Source organism: Podarcis pityusensis (assembly GCF_964106645.2).
Source record: "Podarcis pityusensis genome assembly, chromosome: 3".
NCBI lineage: Eukaryota > Metazoa > Chordata > Lepidosauria > Squamata > Lacertidae > Podarcis > Podarcis pityusensis.
In genome coordinates, this window is record NC_138026.1 from 69,593,579 (window position 1) to 69,609,208 (window position 15,630).

Below are 15,630 nucleotides of genomic sequence, written 5' to 3' on the forward strand. Positions count from 1 at the left end.
AAAAAAAGTTCAACAACTTTCAACAACTTTACTTTTTGAAATACGGCAACCCTATCGGTGGGGAGGTTATACAGCAATAAGTGTCCACCGCACATTTACTCTGGGTGCTTGCTGGGTACATCTTCCTAGTCATCAGTTGTTCACCCCACACTTTTCAGTGCATTTCCCTATGACTTTCCAAACCACAATAAGTTTAAAAAGAAGTAGATTTGTTGTGCTAGGGAGACAGAGCTCTTTAATATGCTTTAACTGTGCAGACATACACAGTTATGGTATGCACATGAATGACACACTGGAAACCACCTCGGTGATATAGCAGTGGCAGAGGTGAGATCGGGAAACCGTAGGTTCAAATCCCTGCTCCCTCTTGCACACTTGCTAACCTTGTGTCAGCATTTGAGAGTGGAGGATGGCATTATTATTATTATTATTAATTGAATTTATATACCGCCCCTATACCCGGAGGTCTCAGGGCGGTTCAGCCCTCTTCCGATATACTTCTTTACCAAATGCAAGGCGTCTGTTTGTTCGCTTATTTATTTTTCCACGAGGAACACTCCAGCCTATCCTCTCCTCCGTTGCGGCCTGAGTTGGTACAGCCCAGAATCCTACGACCACCTAGCGGTAATCTTGCTCAGGAAGACACTTGGCCGCCGCCGCCGTGCTGGCAATATCGCCGTCGGCCAGTAGGGGGAGACATGGGCGCGGGGAGAGCGAGCGCAAGGCAGAGACCCGCGGGAGGCAGCGCAGCCGCGGGAACGGCGAACTTTCGGGAGATGCAGCAATGAAGAGAAGCGGCGAGCGGCGACGGCGGCACCGACGGAGCGCGCCTTAATCGCTGCCGCTGGGACCCGAGGGGAGCTGCACAGCCATTTCGGCGCGGGCTTGGCACTTCGGAGCCCCCTCCCCGCGCACCCCGGACCCATGGCTGCTGCCGCCGCCGCCGGCCCGGCTCCGCGGATCCTCCTGCTGTCGTCCTGGGCGCTGCTCCTGCTCCTGGCTGCTCTGCTCCACTCCGCCGCACCAGGTACGGCCCCCTCCCATCCCACTTATTTCTCCCCAGTGAGGGGGTCTCCATCCTCGAAAAGGGGGCGATGAGGGTGCTCTCTGCGTTTTAATGCCAGGGACAGCCCTTCCCATATCCAGCATAAATGGAGAACTTTACCCCCCCCCCCGTCTCTATATTTCTTTTATCTACTCTCCACCTTTGATATCCCCCTTCCAGATATTGTGAAGCCCTCGGGGCAGGGATCCCCGTCTATATTTCTTCTATCTACTTTCCATCTTCGATTCCCCCCCTCCTGAAATTGTGAAGCCCTCGGGGCAGGGATCCCCGTCTATATTTCTTCTATCTACTTTCCATCTTCGATTCCCCCCCTCCTGATATTGTGAAGTCCTCGGGGCAGGGATCCCCGTCTATATTTCTTCTGTCTACTTTCCATCTTCGATTCCCCCCCTCCTGATATTGTGAAGCCCTCAGGGCAGGGATCCCCGTCTATATTTCTTCTATCTACTTTCCATCTTCGATTCCCCCCCTCCTGATATTGTGAAGTCCTCGGGGCAGGGATCCCCGTCTATATTTCTTCTGTCTACTTTCCATCTTCGATTCCCCCCCTCCTGATATTGTGAAGCCCTCGGGGCAGGGATCCCCGTCTATATTTCTTCTATCTACTTTCCATCTTCGATTCCCCCCCTCCTGATATTGTGAAGCCCTCGGGGCAGGGATCCCCGTCTATATTTCTTCTATCTACTTTCCATCTTCGATTCCCCCCCTCCTGATATTGTGAAGTCCTCGGGGCAGGGATCCCCGTCTATATTTCTTCTGTCTACTTTCCATCTTCGATTCCCTCTCCTCCTGACATTGTTAAGCCCTCGGGGCAGGGATCGCCGACTATATTTCTTTTATCTACTTTCCATCTTCGATTCCCCCCTCCTGATATTGTGAAGTCCTCGGGGCAGGGATCCCCGTCTATATTTCTTCTGTCTACTTTCCATCTTCGATTCCCTCTCCTCCTGACATTGTGAAGCCCTCGGGGCAGGGATCGCCGACTATATTTCTTTTATCTACTTTCCATCTTCGATTATTTTCCCTCCTGATATTGGGAAGCCCTCGGGGCAGGGATCCCCGTGTAGCCTGGGCTCCCTGTAAAAGCACCTCGGTGGCGGAGGGGAAAAGGGTTCAGCCGTCGCGCTTGTCTGTGTATTCCGGGAAAGGGGATCTAGTCAGAGCCTCACTTCCCCAGGAAAATCTTTTCATTTACAAAAGGTGGGGAATGCTGTTGAAAGTCAGCCACAGCTTCAGCAAAAAACGAAACGTCCCGCTGGCGAGGCATTTTTCGCTCTTGAACCTCAGTCCCACCTGCCCCTCAGATCCCTCCTGCTCCTCGTTAGGGTTCGGGGTTCCCCGCAGCCGCTGATCGCCCAGTGACACAATTAAAAAAAACCTAACTGGAATCTGCTACAGCCTTTGCCAAGCTGGCGCCCTCCTGAGGCTTCCGTCTACAACTCCCATCAGGGCTGGGTCAGCCCAGTCGGATGGCTGGCCTATAAATAATAAAATTATTATTATTATTATTATTATTATTATTATTATTATTATTATTAAAGCGTTTCGGGGCGGGTGTTCGCTAAGGCTGCCGCAGAGCATCCCAGCCCTTCGTCTGGGAAAGGAACTGCCTTGTCCTGGAATGCAAAGATTGCAATTCTTCGAGAGCAGTTCCCTTTCAGCTCTGGGGAAGGAGCAGGCAGACGACCAGGCAGGCAACATGGAGCTGCTGCCAGTCAGTGTGGGACAGTATTGGGCTAGATGGTCCGACTCTGTACAAGGCAGCTTCCTTTGTAGAGGAGCATCTGATGAGAAACGAAGAGCCGGATGCTTGCAGAGAAAGAAACTGGCGTGGCAAATGGAGGCTTGCCCTCACGATTGCCATTGCAGAGGGGAAGTGCTGTGGCTCAGTGCTGTGGCCTGCAGAAGGTCCCAGGTTGCATGTCCAGGTAGGGCTGGAAGAGAACCCTGCCTGAAATCCCAGAGAAGCGCTGCCCGCGCGTGTAGGTGATGCTGAGCTTGATGCACCAATGGCGTGACTCTGTAGAAACTCCTGCGTAAACTCACTTTGGCTTCTGTTTGTGTTTATAATGTGGTTCCTTCCCTCTGTTCCTTGGTACTTTCTCTTCCCCTGGGTCTGTGCATTCTGCTCCCCACCTTCCTGCCTTACAGGAATGGGAGAAGTAAGCTGTATGTGTTGCTACAAGTTCCACACGCAGCCAAGTGCAGGAATTCTGAGCTCCAAACTTGCCCACGGGGCCAGTTCCTTGACGGCAGGCGTTGATCGTAATTGCAAAGACAAGGGGCTGAACCTGAAGCCGTGATTACTTGCTTGGAAGCAAGTTTCATCGAAGCACCGAGACATATTCTCAAGAAAATAAGCGCAGGCTCATTATGCCTATGTCAGGAAAGCGGGCGGGGAGGGGGGGGGGAACCACCCCAGCTAATTTGCAGGCTTTTCCTCCCTTGCTTTTAATGAACAATAATTCAACGATGCTAACATAATGAGTTACGTGATCTGCACCATGGCTGATTTCCTAAGGCAGAAGTTTGTGTGATTGGCTAGTAGTTGCTTTCTTTTGACACAATGTCTTAAATCATAATGGAGCGAATAAATGTGGCAAGGAAAAAACCCGCACAACTTTTCCCTGTGCATTTTTTCAACTCCTTGAGAACTGTTTCTTTTGGAAGTGAGCAACAGGACATTGGTTTCCAGGGAGGGGAGCGCCGGAGAGCCATAATATAATATGGAATGTCCTGTTCGGGGAGCCTATGGCTAAAACACCTGTAACCCTTTCAAAGATATTTTCTTCTTCCCTCCAGGCTCCTGCTGCCTTTCTGGAATCAGGGTTGTTTGCTGTGGCTTGCAAGCTTCTGTTGGGCTTCCCACTGGTGTGCCCTCCCCTTTGCCCCTCCCATTCACCCCGTAGCCTATAAATCACTCCAGAGATTGATGGAATGTTTTAGCTGGAGAGCTCTAGCTTGAGAGTCTTGCGCTGAGGCTCAGATCCACCACATTAACACAGGATTTGCAGCGTATGGATGGGCAGATCAAAGATAAAATACTTTTGGATAAACCGGTGGGATTAGCAAGGTGGCGGAGGTGGGGGGAGTGCTCTGCCTTTGCTTTGGATGGATTTAGGAGTCTGATTAATCTGTTCTGTGTAAAATATTTGCTTGCTTCCCAGAACTTTCTGTTCATCCATCAGGCTTGGGAGGTGAATTCAGCTCTGAAGCAAGCAGCCCTTTGCTCTGGTTGGAAAGATGGGCAATTTAGCATTCCGTGCAAAACAACATGCATGAATCACTGACTTTTTATATATTACTGCCTGTTGTATTGGGTGCCTTCTTGGGTAGTCTTGATTGTTCTCAAAGCGGATGTCATATGTTATAATGGATGATGGCTCAAGTATTTAAACAGTAACATTCTATGCATGTCTACTCAGAAGTACATCCCATTGAGTTCAATGTGTGTGAAGGGGTCTTTCCAAGTAAATGTCTATAGGTTTGCAATTTTAGCCTCCTTTACTGAAGACCAGGGATGGGGAACTTGTGGCCTTCCAAATGTTGTTGGATTACAACTTGAATTATCCATGAACATTGGCTTATTGGGGTCCAACAATATCTGGGGGCGTAGGTTCCTGATCCCTGCTGGAGACAAATCCAGAAATTAATACCCCTCCTCTTTTTTTTTGTAAAGATGTTTTCTTAGGAAATCTTAGTTGTTAATTCATCAAATAGGTTTTACTCAATTACCCTCTACTCCACCATTGTTTAAGATCTAGCTGAAATGAAAATCCAGAATAGATAGGTTTAGGCTGCATTCATTCTCTCTACTGTATTCCATCATAGAATCATAGAATTGTATAACGGGAAGGGACCACAAAGGTCATCTTTTTTTTTTAATAAAATATTTATTGAGATTTTACAATAAACATAAATTTAAAGAGTTAGAAAAAAAGTTAAACCAGGAATTACACATAGAGAGAAAAAAAATACAAAAACTAACAAAAAAATACCAAAAAAGAGACCTAGAAAGGAGAAAAAAAAGAAAAAAAAGGGTGCTACAAAATACAAAAAACAGATAGCTAAAAAAATAGAGAGAGAGGAAAAAAAAAGAAAAAATATTTTGAAAAAGAAAAAGTCAATTTTTCATTGTCTTTAGACTCATTTACTTATTTCCTTGACCTCCTCACACCTCCCTTTTTGTATTCCCGTTTAGAAAATCCTTTCAGCAAATCCTTACCCTCTTTCATTTATCTTTACTCTGTATCTTAACCTATTATTACTGTATATTTTCATCCATATAACTATCAATATTTACATATTCTTATTAACCTTATTACCAAAACCACTTGTTTTCAGTCCAACATCAATTTAACATTCATTAATTTTACAGTATTTCTGCAAATAGTCTTTAAACTTCTTCCAATCTTCTTCCACCGACTCTTCTCCCTGGTCTCGGATTCTGCCAGTCATTTCCGCCAATTCCATATAGTCCATCACCTTCATCTGCCATTCTTCCAGAGTGGGTAAATCTTGTGTCTTCCAATACTTTGCAATAAGTATTCTTGCTGCTGTTGTAGCATACATAAAGAAAGTTCTATCCTTCTTTGGCACCAACTGGCCGACTATACCCAAGAGAAAGGCCTCTGGTTTCTTCAGGAAGGTAAATTTAAATACCTTTTTCATTTCATTATAGATCATCTCCCAGAACGCCTTAATCTTTGGGCACGTCCACCAAAGGTGAAAGAATGTACCTTCAGTTTCTTTACATTTCCAACATTTATTATCGGGCAAGTGATAGATTTTTGCAAGCTTGACTGGTGTCATATACCACCTATAAATCATTTTCATAATATTCTCTTTTAGGGCATTACATGCCGTAAATTTTATACCTGTGGTCCACAACTGTTCCCAGTCAGCAAACATGATGTTATGTCCAACGTCCTGTGCCCACTTAATCATAACAGATTTAACCGTCTCGTCCTGAGTGTTCCATTTTAACAGCAAGTTATACATTCTTGAAAGTATCTTTGTTTTAGGATCTAACAGTTCTGTTTCCAACTTTGATTTTTCCACCTGGAAGCCATTTTTTTTGTCTAAATTATAAGCCTCTCTTATTTGATAATAGTGAAGCCAGTCTTGCACTTTATCTTTTAGTTTCTCAAAACTCTGCAGTTTCAATTTGTCTCCTTCCTGCTCCAAAATTTCCCAATATTTCGGCCACTTGGCCTCCATATCGAGCTTTTTCGGGGCCTTTGCCTCCATCGGTGACAACCACCTTGGGGTTTTATTTTCAAGTAAGTCTTTATATCTTGTCCAGACATTAAACAATGCTTTCCTGACAATATGGTTTTTAAATGCATTATGCGCTTTAACCTTGTCATACCATAAGTATGCATGCCACCCAAAAACATTATTGAAACCTTCTAGATCCAAAATGTCTGTGTTCTCAAGAAGCAGCCAATCTTTCAGCCAGCAGAATGCTGCTGATTCATAATAAAGTTTAAAGTCTGGCAGGGCAAATCCCCCTCTTTCCTTTGCATCAGGTAATATTTTAAGTTTTATTCTGGGCTTCTTGCCCTGCCAGACAAATCTAGAAATATCTCTCTGCCACTTCTTGAAACAATCCATTTTGTCCAGAATTTGTAGTGATTGAAACAAAAACAGCATTCTTGGCAATACATTCATCTTTATAGCAGCAATTCGACCCAACAAGGAAAGCTTCAAGTTTGACCATATTTCTAAATCCTTTTTCACTTCCGACCAACATTTTTCATAATTGTCTTTAAATAAGTTCCCATTTTTAGCTGTCATATTAATCCCCAAGTATTTCACCTTCTTAACCACTGTTAAACCTGTCTCAGTCTGAAACCTCTCTTTCTCAATCGGTGTTAAGTTTTTCTCAAGGACTTTAGTTTTTAACTTGTTCAACTTAAATCCTGCCACATGACCAAATTCTTGGACCAGTTCTAATACTCTTTTAGTACTAGATTCTGGCTCCTGTAAAGTCAATACTAAGTCATCTGCAAAAGCTTTCAATTTGTATTGTTTAGCTCCGACCTTTATACCCTTGATCAAATGGTCCCTTCTAATCATATTTAACAAAACCTCCAGGACCGAAATAAAAAGCAATGGGGAAATTGGGCAGCCTTGTCGTGTCCCTTTCTCTATCTTGAATACCTCTGTCACCACATTATTAACTATTAGTTTAGCCTTTTGTTCTGAATAAACTGCACTTATACCATTTTCAAACCCTTGACCGACCCCCATCCCCTGAAGATTTTTCTTCATAAAGCTCCAAGAAATATTATCAAAGGCTTTCTCGGCATCCACAAAAATTAAAACTGCTTTGGTGTTGATGTTCACTTGCAACTTCTCCAAAATGTTGATTATATTCCTCGTGTTGTCAGACAAGTGTCTGCCTGGAAGAAAGCCAGCTTGGTCCTTGTGTATCTCTTCCACTAATACTTTTTTTAGTCTTTTGGCCAAAATGTCAGCAAATATTTTGTAATCCACATTTAACAGGGATATGGGTCGGTAGTTCTTAAGTTGTGTCTTTTCAGACTCAGTTTTCGGTATAAGTGTAATATATGCTTCTTTCCACGACTCTGGCGCTTTTTCCCCCTCCAAAATTTCATTGCAAACCTCCTTTAATGGTTGAATTATCCAGTCCTTCAAAGTTCTATAGTATTTTGAGGTTAAGCCATCCGGCCCTGGAGATTTTCCCAACTGCATGTTCTGAATGGCACCTTCTACCTCCTGTTCCGTAATTTTGTAGTTCAGCATTATCTTATTTTCTTGAGAGATTTTTTGTAATCCATTTGTTTTCAGAAATTGGTCTATATCAAACTCTTTCTGAGGCCCTTGTGTATATAACTGTTTAAAATACCTCTGGAAACATTTTCTAATTTCCACTGGATTCTGGATGTTCTTTCCATCCACCTCCAAATTTGCAATGGTGTTTAGCTTTTGTCTTTTTTTCATCTGCCAAGCTAACAGTTTCCCACATTTATTAGCCGATTCAAAAGTCCTTTGTCTCATTTGTTTAATTTTCCATTCAATTTCCTGATTCATCATCTTCATATATTGCACTTGATGTAACTTTATTTCTCTCAGAATCTCTTGTGAATTTGGTTTCACTCTCAGTTTCTTCTCGCCCTCTTTTATTTTTTCCAAAATTTTTTCTTTTTTCTCATTTTGAGCTCTCTTCTTTAATGAATTCTGTTGAATCAGAAACCCCCTCATAACTGCTTTACTTGCGTCCCAGATTACTCTTTTTTCCACGGTAGTGTTCAAGTTTATCTCAAAGTAGTCTCTCAGGGTTTTTTGGGCCTTCTTGGTAACCTCTTGATCTCTAAACAAGGTGTCATTCATCCTCCATCTGAAGGAACCGGTTGGTGTTAGTTTCATCTCCATTTTCACGGCATTATGGTCAGAGCACGTCTTAGGGCAGATCTCTACTTTTCGAGTCTTAGGTGCCAGTCCTCTAGTTATCCAGATTTGGTCAATTCTTGTCCACGTCTTTTGGGCTTCAGAAAAGAAGGTTCCCTCTCTACCCAAGGGATTCCTAATTCTCCAAATGTCAATCAAATCCATATTGTCAGTCAATTCAAAAAAAGTTTTTGGTAGTCTACCATCTTTAGTGACTACCTGTCTCTGCGACTTATCCATGTTTGTGGATACCACACCATTCATATCTCCCATCAAAATAATGTTGCAGTCCATATAGTCCAGCAAAGTCTCATGCAACTTCTTATAAAATTCAGATTTCCCCTCATTCGGTGCATATACTCCTACTATCAGAAATTTTTCTCCTTGTGTTTGAATTTTAATTGCTACAAATCTTCCTTGGTCATCTTTAAAAACAAATTTCGGTGATAGGCTCTCTTTTGCATAAATAACTACTCCTCGCTTTTTAACCTTATCCGATGAAATAAATTCTTGGCCCAGTCTCTTATTAATCAATATTTTCCTGTGTAGCCTTATCACGTGTGTTTCCTGTAGGCAAATCAAGTCCAACTGTTCCTTTTTCAATAAATAAAAAACTTTCTTCCTTTTCTCCGGGGAATTAAGTCCGTGAATGTTCCAGCTTAATAGTTGCAGAGACATGGTGTATTTAAATTATTTTTCCTCCAACTGCTCCCAATAAATCCTCTTGTTCTGACGGTGGTATCACTTTCTGTAACTTGTCCAATCCCGAAGGTGGTGGTACTTTGTCTAATATTCCTGGTCTTAAGGCTCTTGGCTCTTCTTCCACTCCTTTTTGCAGGTCTTCTTTGTGATCTCTCAGAATTTTTTCTTTCTCCTCCACTGATCTTATTTTAAACTTTTTACCTTTAAAGGTAAAAGATAGGCCTTGGGGGAATTCCCACCTAAAGATGGTTCTATTACCTTTCAACAGGGCCACCAAATCTCCGTAGTTAGACCTAAGGTCCAAAAGATATTTCGGAATATCCTTAAATATCTCCACTCTTGATTCATGTATTTTCAAAGTATTCTGGTAGTGCAGGCTCAATATTTTATCTCTCTCCTCTTTTGATCGAAGGGTGATCAAACAGTCTTTCACCCTGTTCTTTCTCCCTCCTCTTCCAAGTCTGAAAGCATTTACTATCTTAAAATCTTGCTTATCATCCAGTTTCCAAAAGTCTGCAAATTCCTGTGTTAGAAAATCACTTAAATTGTCTTTCTCAAGTTCAGGTACCGCCCTAATCCTCAAATTGGTCTGTTTTTCCTTCAATTCAATCATAGACAGAAGTGACTGGTGGGCCCCAAGCTGTGACTGGTGGTCTCCAAGCTGTTTACAAATCGGTGTTATCTTTTCCTCCGCAGCCACTGCTTTTTCTTTTGCTTCCTCAGCTGTCTTTTGATTTAATGCAGATTCTTGCAGCAGTTTTTCAATAGATTCTGTATTTGAATTTACCTTCTGCCCCAAATTGTTAACGCTTATGGTGTTCTGATCAATTTTATTAGTCGCTTCAGTAACTTGTTTACTTAATTTATCTAAGGTTTCATAAATTTTACTTAAAACTGAAGTAAATCCTTCTTCCGATGTCATACCTTTTACCCCCGCTTGTGCCGGGTCTTCCCCTTGTGGCACAGGAGGGCCAGATGCAGATGCTCTGCGCTGTTGCAATGCTGCGCTGGTCTGTTGGAGTCTAACCTTGCCCGATCTTGTTGTCTTTTCCTCCATAACACCTTATCTGCGAGTCAAGGTCACTCCCACGATCAAGCTTGTTTTGCAGTGGAAAATTCCCTGCTAGTTAAAAGTGGAAAATTCCCCGACCAATTGTAACAATTTCAGTGAGCCTCTAGGGGGACACAATAACAGTCAGTAATAATGCAATAAAGTATCTTCCCAGCTCTTCAAGAGTCCCCCTACAGCAAAGTTAATAACAGTTTCAAGTCCAAAGTATCTCACATGCAGAGTTAGCTGTCAAAGAATTGCATTGTCCGTAAATAGTGCGGCTCTCAAAATGACAGTTCTATTAGTCTTGGCAATCCGTTCCCAAGGATTGAGTGGTGGTTTTATATCCCTTTTTTGTCCTTCTTTCCCTTCCTCTTTTATTTTTTAACAGGCAGAAAATACTTTCCCTTCTTCCCTCCCCTCTCAATTCAGGGAGGGAGTTCTTTTTATTTGACGTTTGGGCTTGAATCTTTTAACACACCTCTCCCGGTCTTAGCTTAGTCAGTCTTTGCTTTGATCTATATACAAAACGGAAGGTGGACTTCCTGTTTACACCTTACCGCTTCGGTGCCAAATTAAACCTTCTTTTCCCTTTAACTTCCAATCTTAAAGCTTGACCTACTCACGGGTTGTTGTTTAATAGCCGAATTGTCACAGGAAAAAAGGTCAGCACTCTCTGGCAACAGCTGCGCGGCTTCACTCCACGGAAGTAGCGATCGACTCTCAGCACCGCGTCAAACCCCCGTTTCACTCTGGAGCCCCTCGCAGGGTTCCCTTGCAAATTGGGGGCGCGCTGAAGGTGCCCGCCGAGTCCCACGGTCACAGGCTTCACCCGCCTGTGGTTTTCGAGGGGGTCCCCGCTTCGCCGTAGCGGCAAGACCCGATTTCCGACGAGCTATTCCCTCGAGACTAGAGGGAATCCGCCATTGCCGATGGCGCCGCCTCCGGAAGACCACAAAGGTCATCTAATCCAACCCTCTGCAGTGCAGCTCTAATCCACAGCCCTGAGATTAAGAGTCAATTGTTCTACTGACCGAGCTATACTACAACAGACACTCTGCATTCAGTGACCACTGAGCACAATCAGTCCTCTTTAGGCTGCATAGTGATGGGCCAATATTCTCCTGTGGATTTCTACCTGTTGGGCAGCAGTTAGTAGCACAAGATTCCTGTCCGGGGAATAAAAAGGGTAACACAGGAATAAGTTGTGGCAGAAGTGGGGAGCCACATGAGCTTTACCTGGTATTGTCATCATTTAATACAGGCATAGAGAACCTGTGGCGCTCCTGATATTGCTGGATTGTAAGTCTCAGCATCCTTGACCACCTGCCAGGTTGTCTGGGGCTGATGGGAGTTGGTCCAGCAACATCTAGAGGGCCTGATCTTACATGCACTTTGCCTACACTTGATCATCAAAGACATTCCAAGGTAGTTCTGCTTCTTGGCAATAAGCAACACGCTGGGACACCACTGAGGAAAGCACCTCCTTGAGCTGTTCGATTGATCTGCACGTCAGGAAGCCCGGCTTCACACGCTTTCCCTCGACTCCTTTTCCTGTATCTGACAAAGTTCAAGAGACCTTCACTGTGCTGAAAGAACACTGCATAGTTTGGCAACCACAGCGCTTCCACTTCCTTTCTAAAAAATATTAGCATCCTTTTCAAAAGTAAGAATGAAAAGCTGAAATTACTGTGGTGAGTGGTAGCACAGAAAACAATGTTTGGGAAAATCCAGATGTACGGCACAAAAACACTCAACAAACTTTCTGTCCGGATTTTCACTGTTTGAAATATGGCAGCCCTACCTGATGTTCCTTCAGGCCATGCTGCTGTTAAGAAATGTTGGACTCCCGGAATGGGATGGCATTCTTTTCATCATAGAATATTTCTGGTGTCTCTTTATGGGCCATGCAATTCCATGGGAATGGCAGTTATGTTTCAGTCCTGCTAGCCAGGCATGCAAAAGTCCCATAGTTTTCACTTGCATATGTGTGCTCACATAGGTTTGATGCCACCAAACAAATTTTGCTTCAGTAGTAGAAGTAAGTTCCCTACCTCCTGCCCCAAAACATGTAAGCAAAAGCTCTTACTTGTAAGTAAGAAAGGGATCTTTATTCAGGCAAGTAACAGTACAGGCTCAGCAGCAGACACAAGGCTCAGAAGTCCCAGTTCAGGAGTTCAAGAGCAGAGCAAGAAGTTCAGAACTGGATGGAAGCAATGAAGATGTACCAACAACTTTCCATGCTCCACCTTCCAAGCTTTTAAAGATGAGCCCTGGCATGCTCACTCATGAGACTTGCTTGCCATATGGAAATATCAGGATTGCAAACACATGCTCTGTCAGGGCAGGTGGGCTGGCTCCCATCTGCAAAGGTGGCCGCTGGTTCTAGGTCACAAGACCACACCCTCCTGGTCAAGTTCCTGTCTCACCTCTTCCCTTGGCAGCTCAAAACTGCCCCTAGGTCTGGCAGGGAGGGGGGAGAGACAGCATCCCTGCTCTCCTTTCCCAAGTGGCTGAAGTTGGGGCAGAAAGGGGCTATCCATGCTCCCCTATTAAGACTCCCCTCTGTTTCCTCCTCCCCTTCTCCACCTGCTTGAGAGCATGTCAGTCCAAACCAGATCCCAACAGCACAGGGACTTGCACCTTGGTAGCTAGCAAGTCATCAATAGGGTTGCTATTTTTTTATTGAAAAAGTTCTGGCTCCCTGGGCATGGGTGGAGCCAGGACAGGTGAGATTGGGCAGAAACTGACAGTTTGGGGGCAGAACTTGTAGGACTTTAGTGAGTCATGAGCAAGTAAAGCAGAGGATGCTTGAAGAATTAATTTTCTATGAATTCCTAGAATTCTTGGTCTGTGGTACTCATATATATACATATATATATATATATATATATATATATATATATAGGTGTCTCTTGCTATTATTTATTACTGCATTTATTGTAAAAAATATTTCATATCTCGCTCTTCTTCATCATCAAGGAAAACTAGAGTGACAACAAGATCAAATTATACCAATAAACTCATGTCTAAATCATAGCTCTTACTTTTACAGTTATTGGATGTGAACACATGGAATGAATATCGCCCCCCTCGGGTGTTTGTGTATTATCACTTGTTTTGTATTCCAGTATTGGTCCAGGTTTTGTCTGTGTCTCTTGGTGTAGACATGCGAGTGGGCTGTTGACTGAGAATGTGAGATCAAATCAAGCTTAGTGGTTTCAGAGTTTAGATAGTGTGATTAGAAAATGTGCTAGAAGAATGACGTTTGAGTACATTGGTTGATGTGTGGGCACTGGTGTGACAGTGTGCTTCAGTGGAACTGTATGGAATGTTATATTTAGCTGCCATTAGATTAATTTGTGTTTATCATTGTATAGAGAAATGTGAATTTAATTAGATTGGTTTGTTGAGTAGACATTTGGAAAGAGTGAGTCTCTTTTACTTTTTCTTAGTTATTGATCACAGTTATTGATCACATGATTTTAAAATGTACGCTTTTTATTTTTCTAGTTGATTTTCCCTTGAAATATTTCACTCGGTTGTTCTGTGTTCTAAAATGTGGATTTTTTTGTTGTAAGGATGAAGTTGATCAAGCTTTAGAGGATGCCCTATTTCATTGTCAATACTGGTATTTTATGTGGATTTTCAAAAGTATCTTTTATATTTGGTTTTCATTTATGTTTTAAGTTACATTGGAAATTGCTTAGAAATTTCCCCGGCTAATCTATAAGCAGTATATAAGTTGTCTGAATAAACAAATAAATAAAAAGTGAAGTCATGCCAATGCTACAAAAATACAGCAACTTGATTTTTGAAAAAATAACAAAAGAGCTTATTTTCTTTTAAAAAATTTACTGATTGCAGTTCCAGTAACACAATGCTGACGACTGACTTGTGGTTAGGATCACATAGTTGGCTCTCTACTGGCCTCTGGTGGCAGTGAGGAATACTACCAGTTCAGATGGGTCAACTGTGCAGGAGTTTGGTTTGCCTACGTTGTCAGAAAGCTGCCACTGGTGATTATCCTGTTAGTGGTAGCAAAATGGAGCATTTAAAGGTGGGGCACCAGCAGTGTTGGGTCCAGATACCCTGAAGGGCCAGCTCATAGGATCTGCTCAGCTATGTCATCCTAGAGCTGGCATAATGAAAATTTATAAGAAATTGCACCCTCATCTTCTACCCAGGCTGGTGCCATGCTGCTCTTTCCTGACCCCACTTAGGATTGCACTGCCTGGTTCCATTCCGTTGCATACTTACTTGGAAGTGCCATTGTGGCGTAATGGTTAGAGTGTTGGACTAGGACCTGGGAGACCAGGGTTCAAATCCCCACTCAGCCCTGAAGCTCACTGGGTGACCTTGGGCCAGTCACCATTTCTTAGCCTAACCTACCTCACAGGGTTGTTGTGGGGATAAAATGGGAAGGAGGAGAACCATGTACGCTGCCTTAAGATTATTGGATGATAAAGGTGGTATAGAAATGTATTACATTAAACAATCAAATAAATAAGCTCCATTAAACTTAGTCAAACTTACTTCTGAGTAGATATGCACAGGATCGTGCTGCTAAGTTTGCTCAGCTGGAAGTTAGGTTGTGCCCTTTGCTCACATGCAAACAGCAGATTTTCAGAGCACCGCTTCGCTCATGCAGAGAGTGAGTAATTCTTATTATTACGTAACGTCAGTTAATTTATGTAACCCTCCTTCTGCCTAAAATCTTAAACTCTGTAGTTCATCACACACAGCTTTGAAAGCATTTGAGTCGATTCTTACACTAGAACACTTCGCTTTGTGGGGAGGGTTATTGTTTGTTTGTTAAATACTCCCATGTTGCAATCATATAATTACAAATTCTCAGATCTCTGCAGAAGTTTCCCTTCTGTGTTGCAGTGCTATAGCTATAGAATTCCTTGCTTGTCTCAGTTCAGGGTTCCTCAGGATGAGGGACAGGAGCTGGAGGACTGAAGTGAGTGGAAGGATATCCCAGGGGGGAAAGTCTGCACAGGTCTTATCTATGTAAAGGTCTTCGGTTGGGGATAAAAGTTCCATCCCATAGTAACTTCATTCCCACTTTTTCTCTCATGCCAGGGGTGAGGAACCTGTTTCAAGCCAGGGGCTGCATTCCATTCTGAGCAACTTCCCAGCAGGCCACAGGCCAGTGGTGGGCGGGGTCAGAGGCAAAAGTGGGAAGGGCAATGATCATGAATTGTGTCTTTGCCCAGGATGCTAGTTTCTACAGACTTGCCCAACCCTCCCCATCTTCCATCCAAATAAGCAAGAGGTGTTATCAGACTAGGCAAAAACAACAACAAAACACTCAGGGGAAGTGTGTGAAGTAAGGCCAATGAGGGACATGGCTTTGGAAGAGTGTGTGAGTCCTGCAGGCCCATTAGAG

At 43.3% G+C, this 15,630-nt stretch overlaps 1 protein-coding gene across 1 annotated transcript in view; it reads left to right on the plus strand.

Annotated features, from left to right (window-relative positions):
* Positions 1–782: 782 nt before the first annotated feature.
* The window catches only part of FNDC1 (fibronectin type III domain containing 1), a 100,632-nt gene continuing 85,784 nt past the window's right edge, over positions 783–15,630 (plus strand). The window contains exon 1 of the mRNA XM_081000026.1: positions 783–1,027. Coding sequence (XP_080856152.1) covers positions 925–1,027 — 103 coding nt within the window. The 5' untranslated portion in view covers positions 783–924. The remainder of the gene's footprint in view (positions 1,028–15,630) is intronic.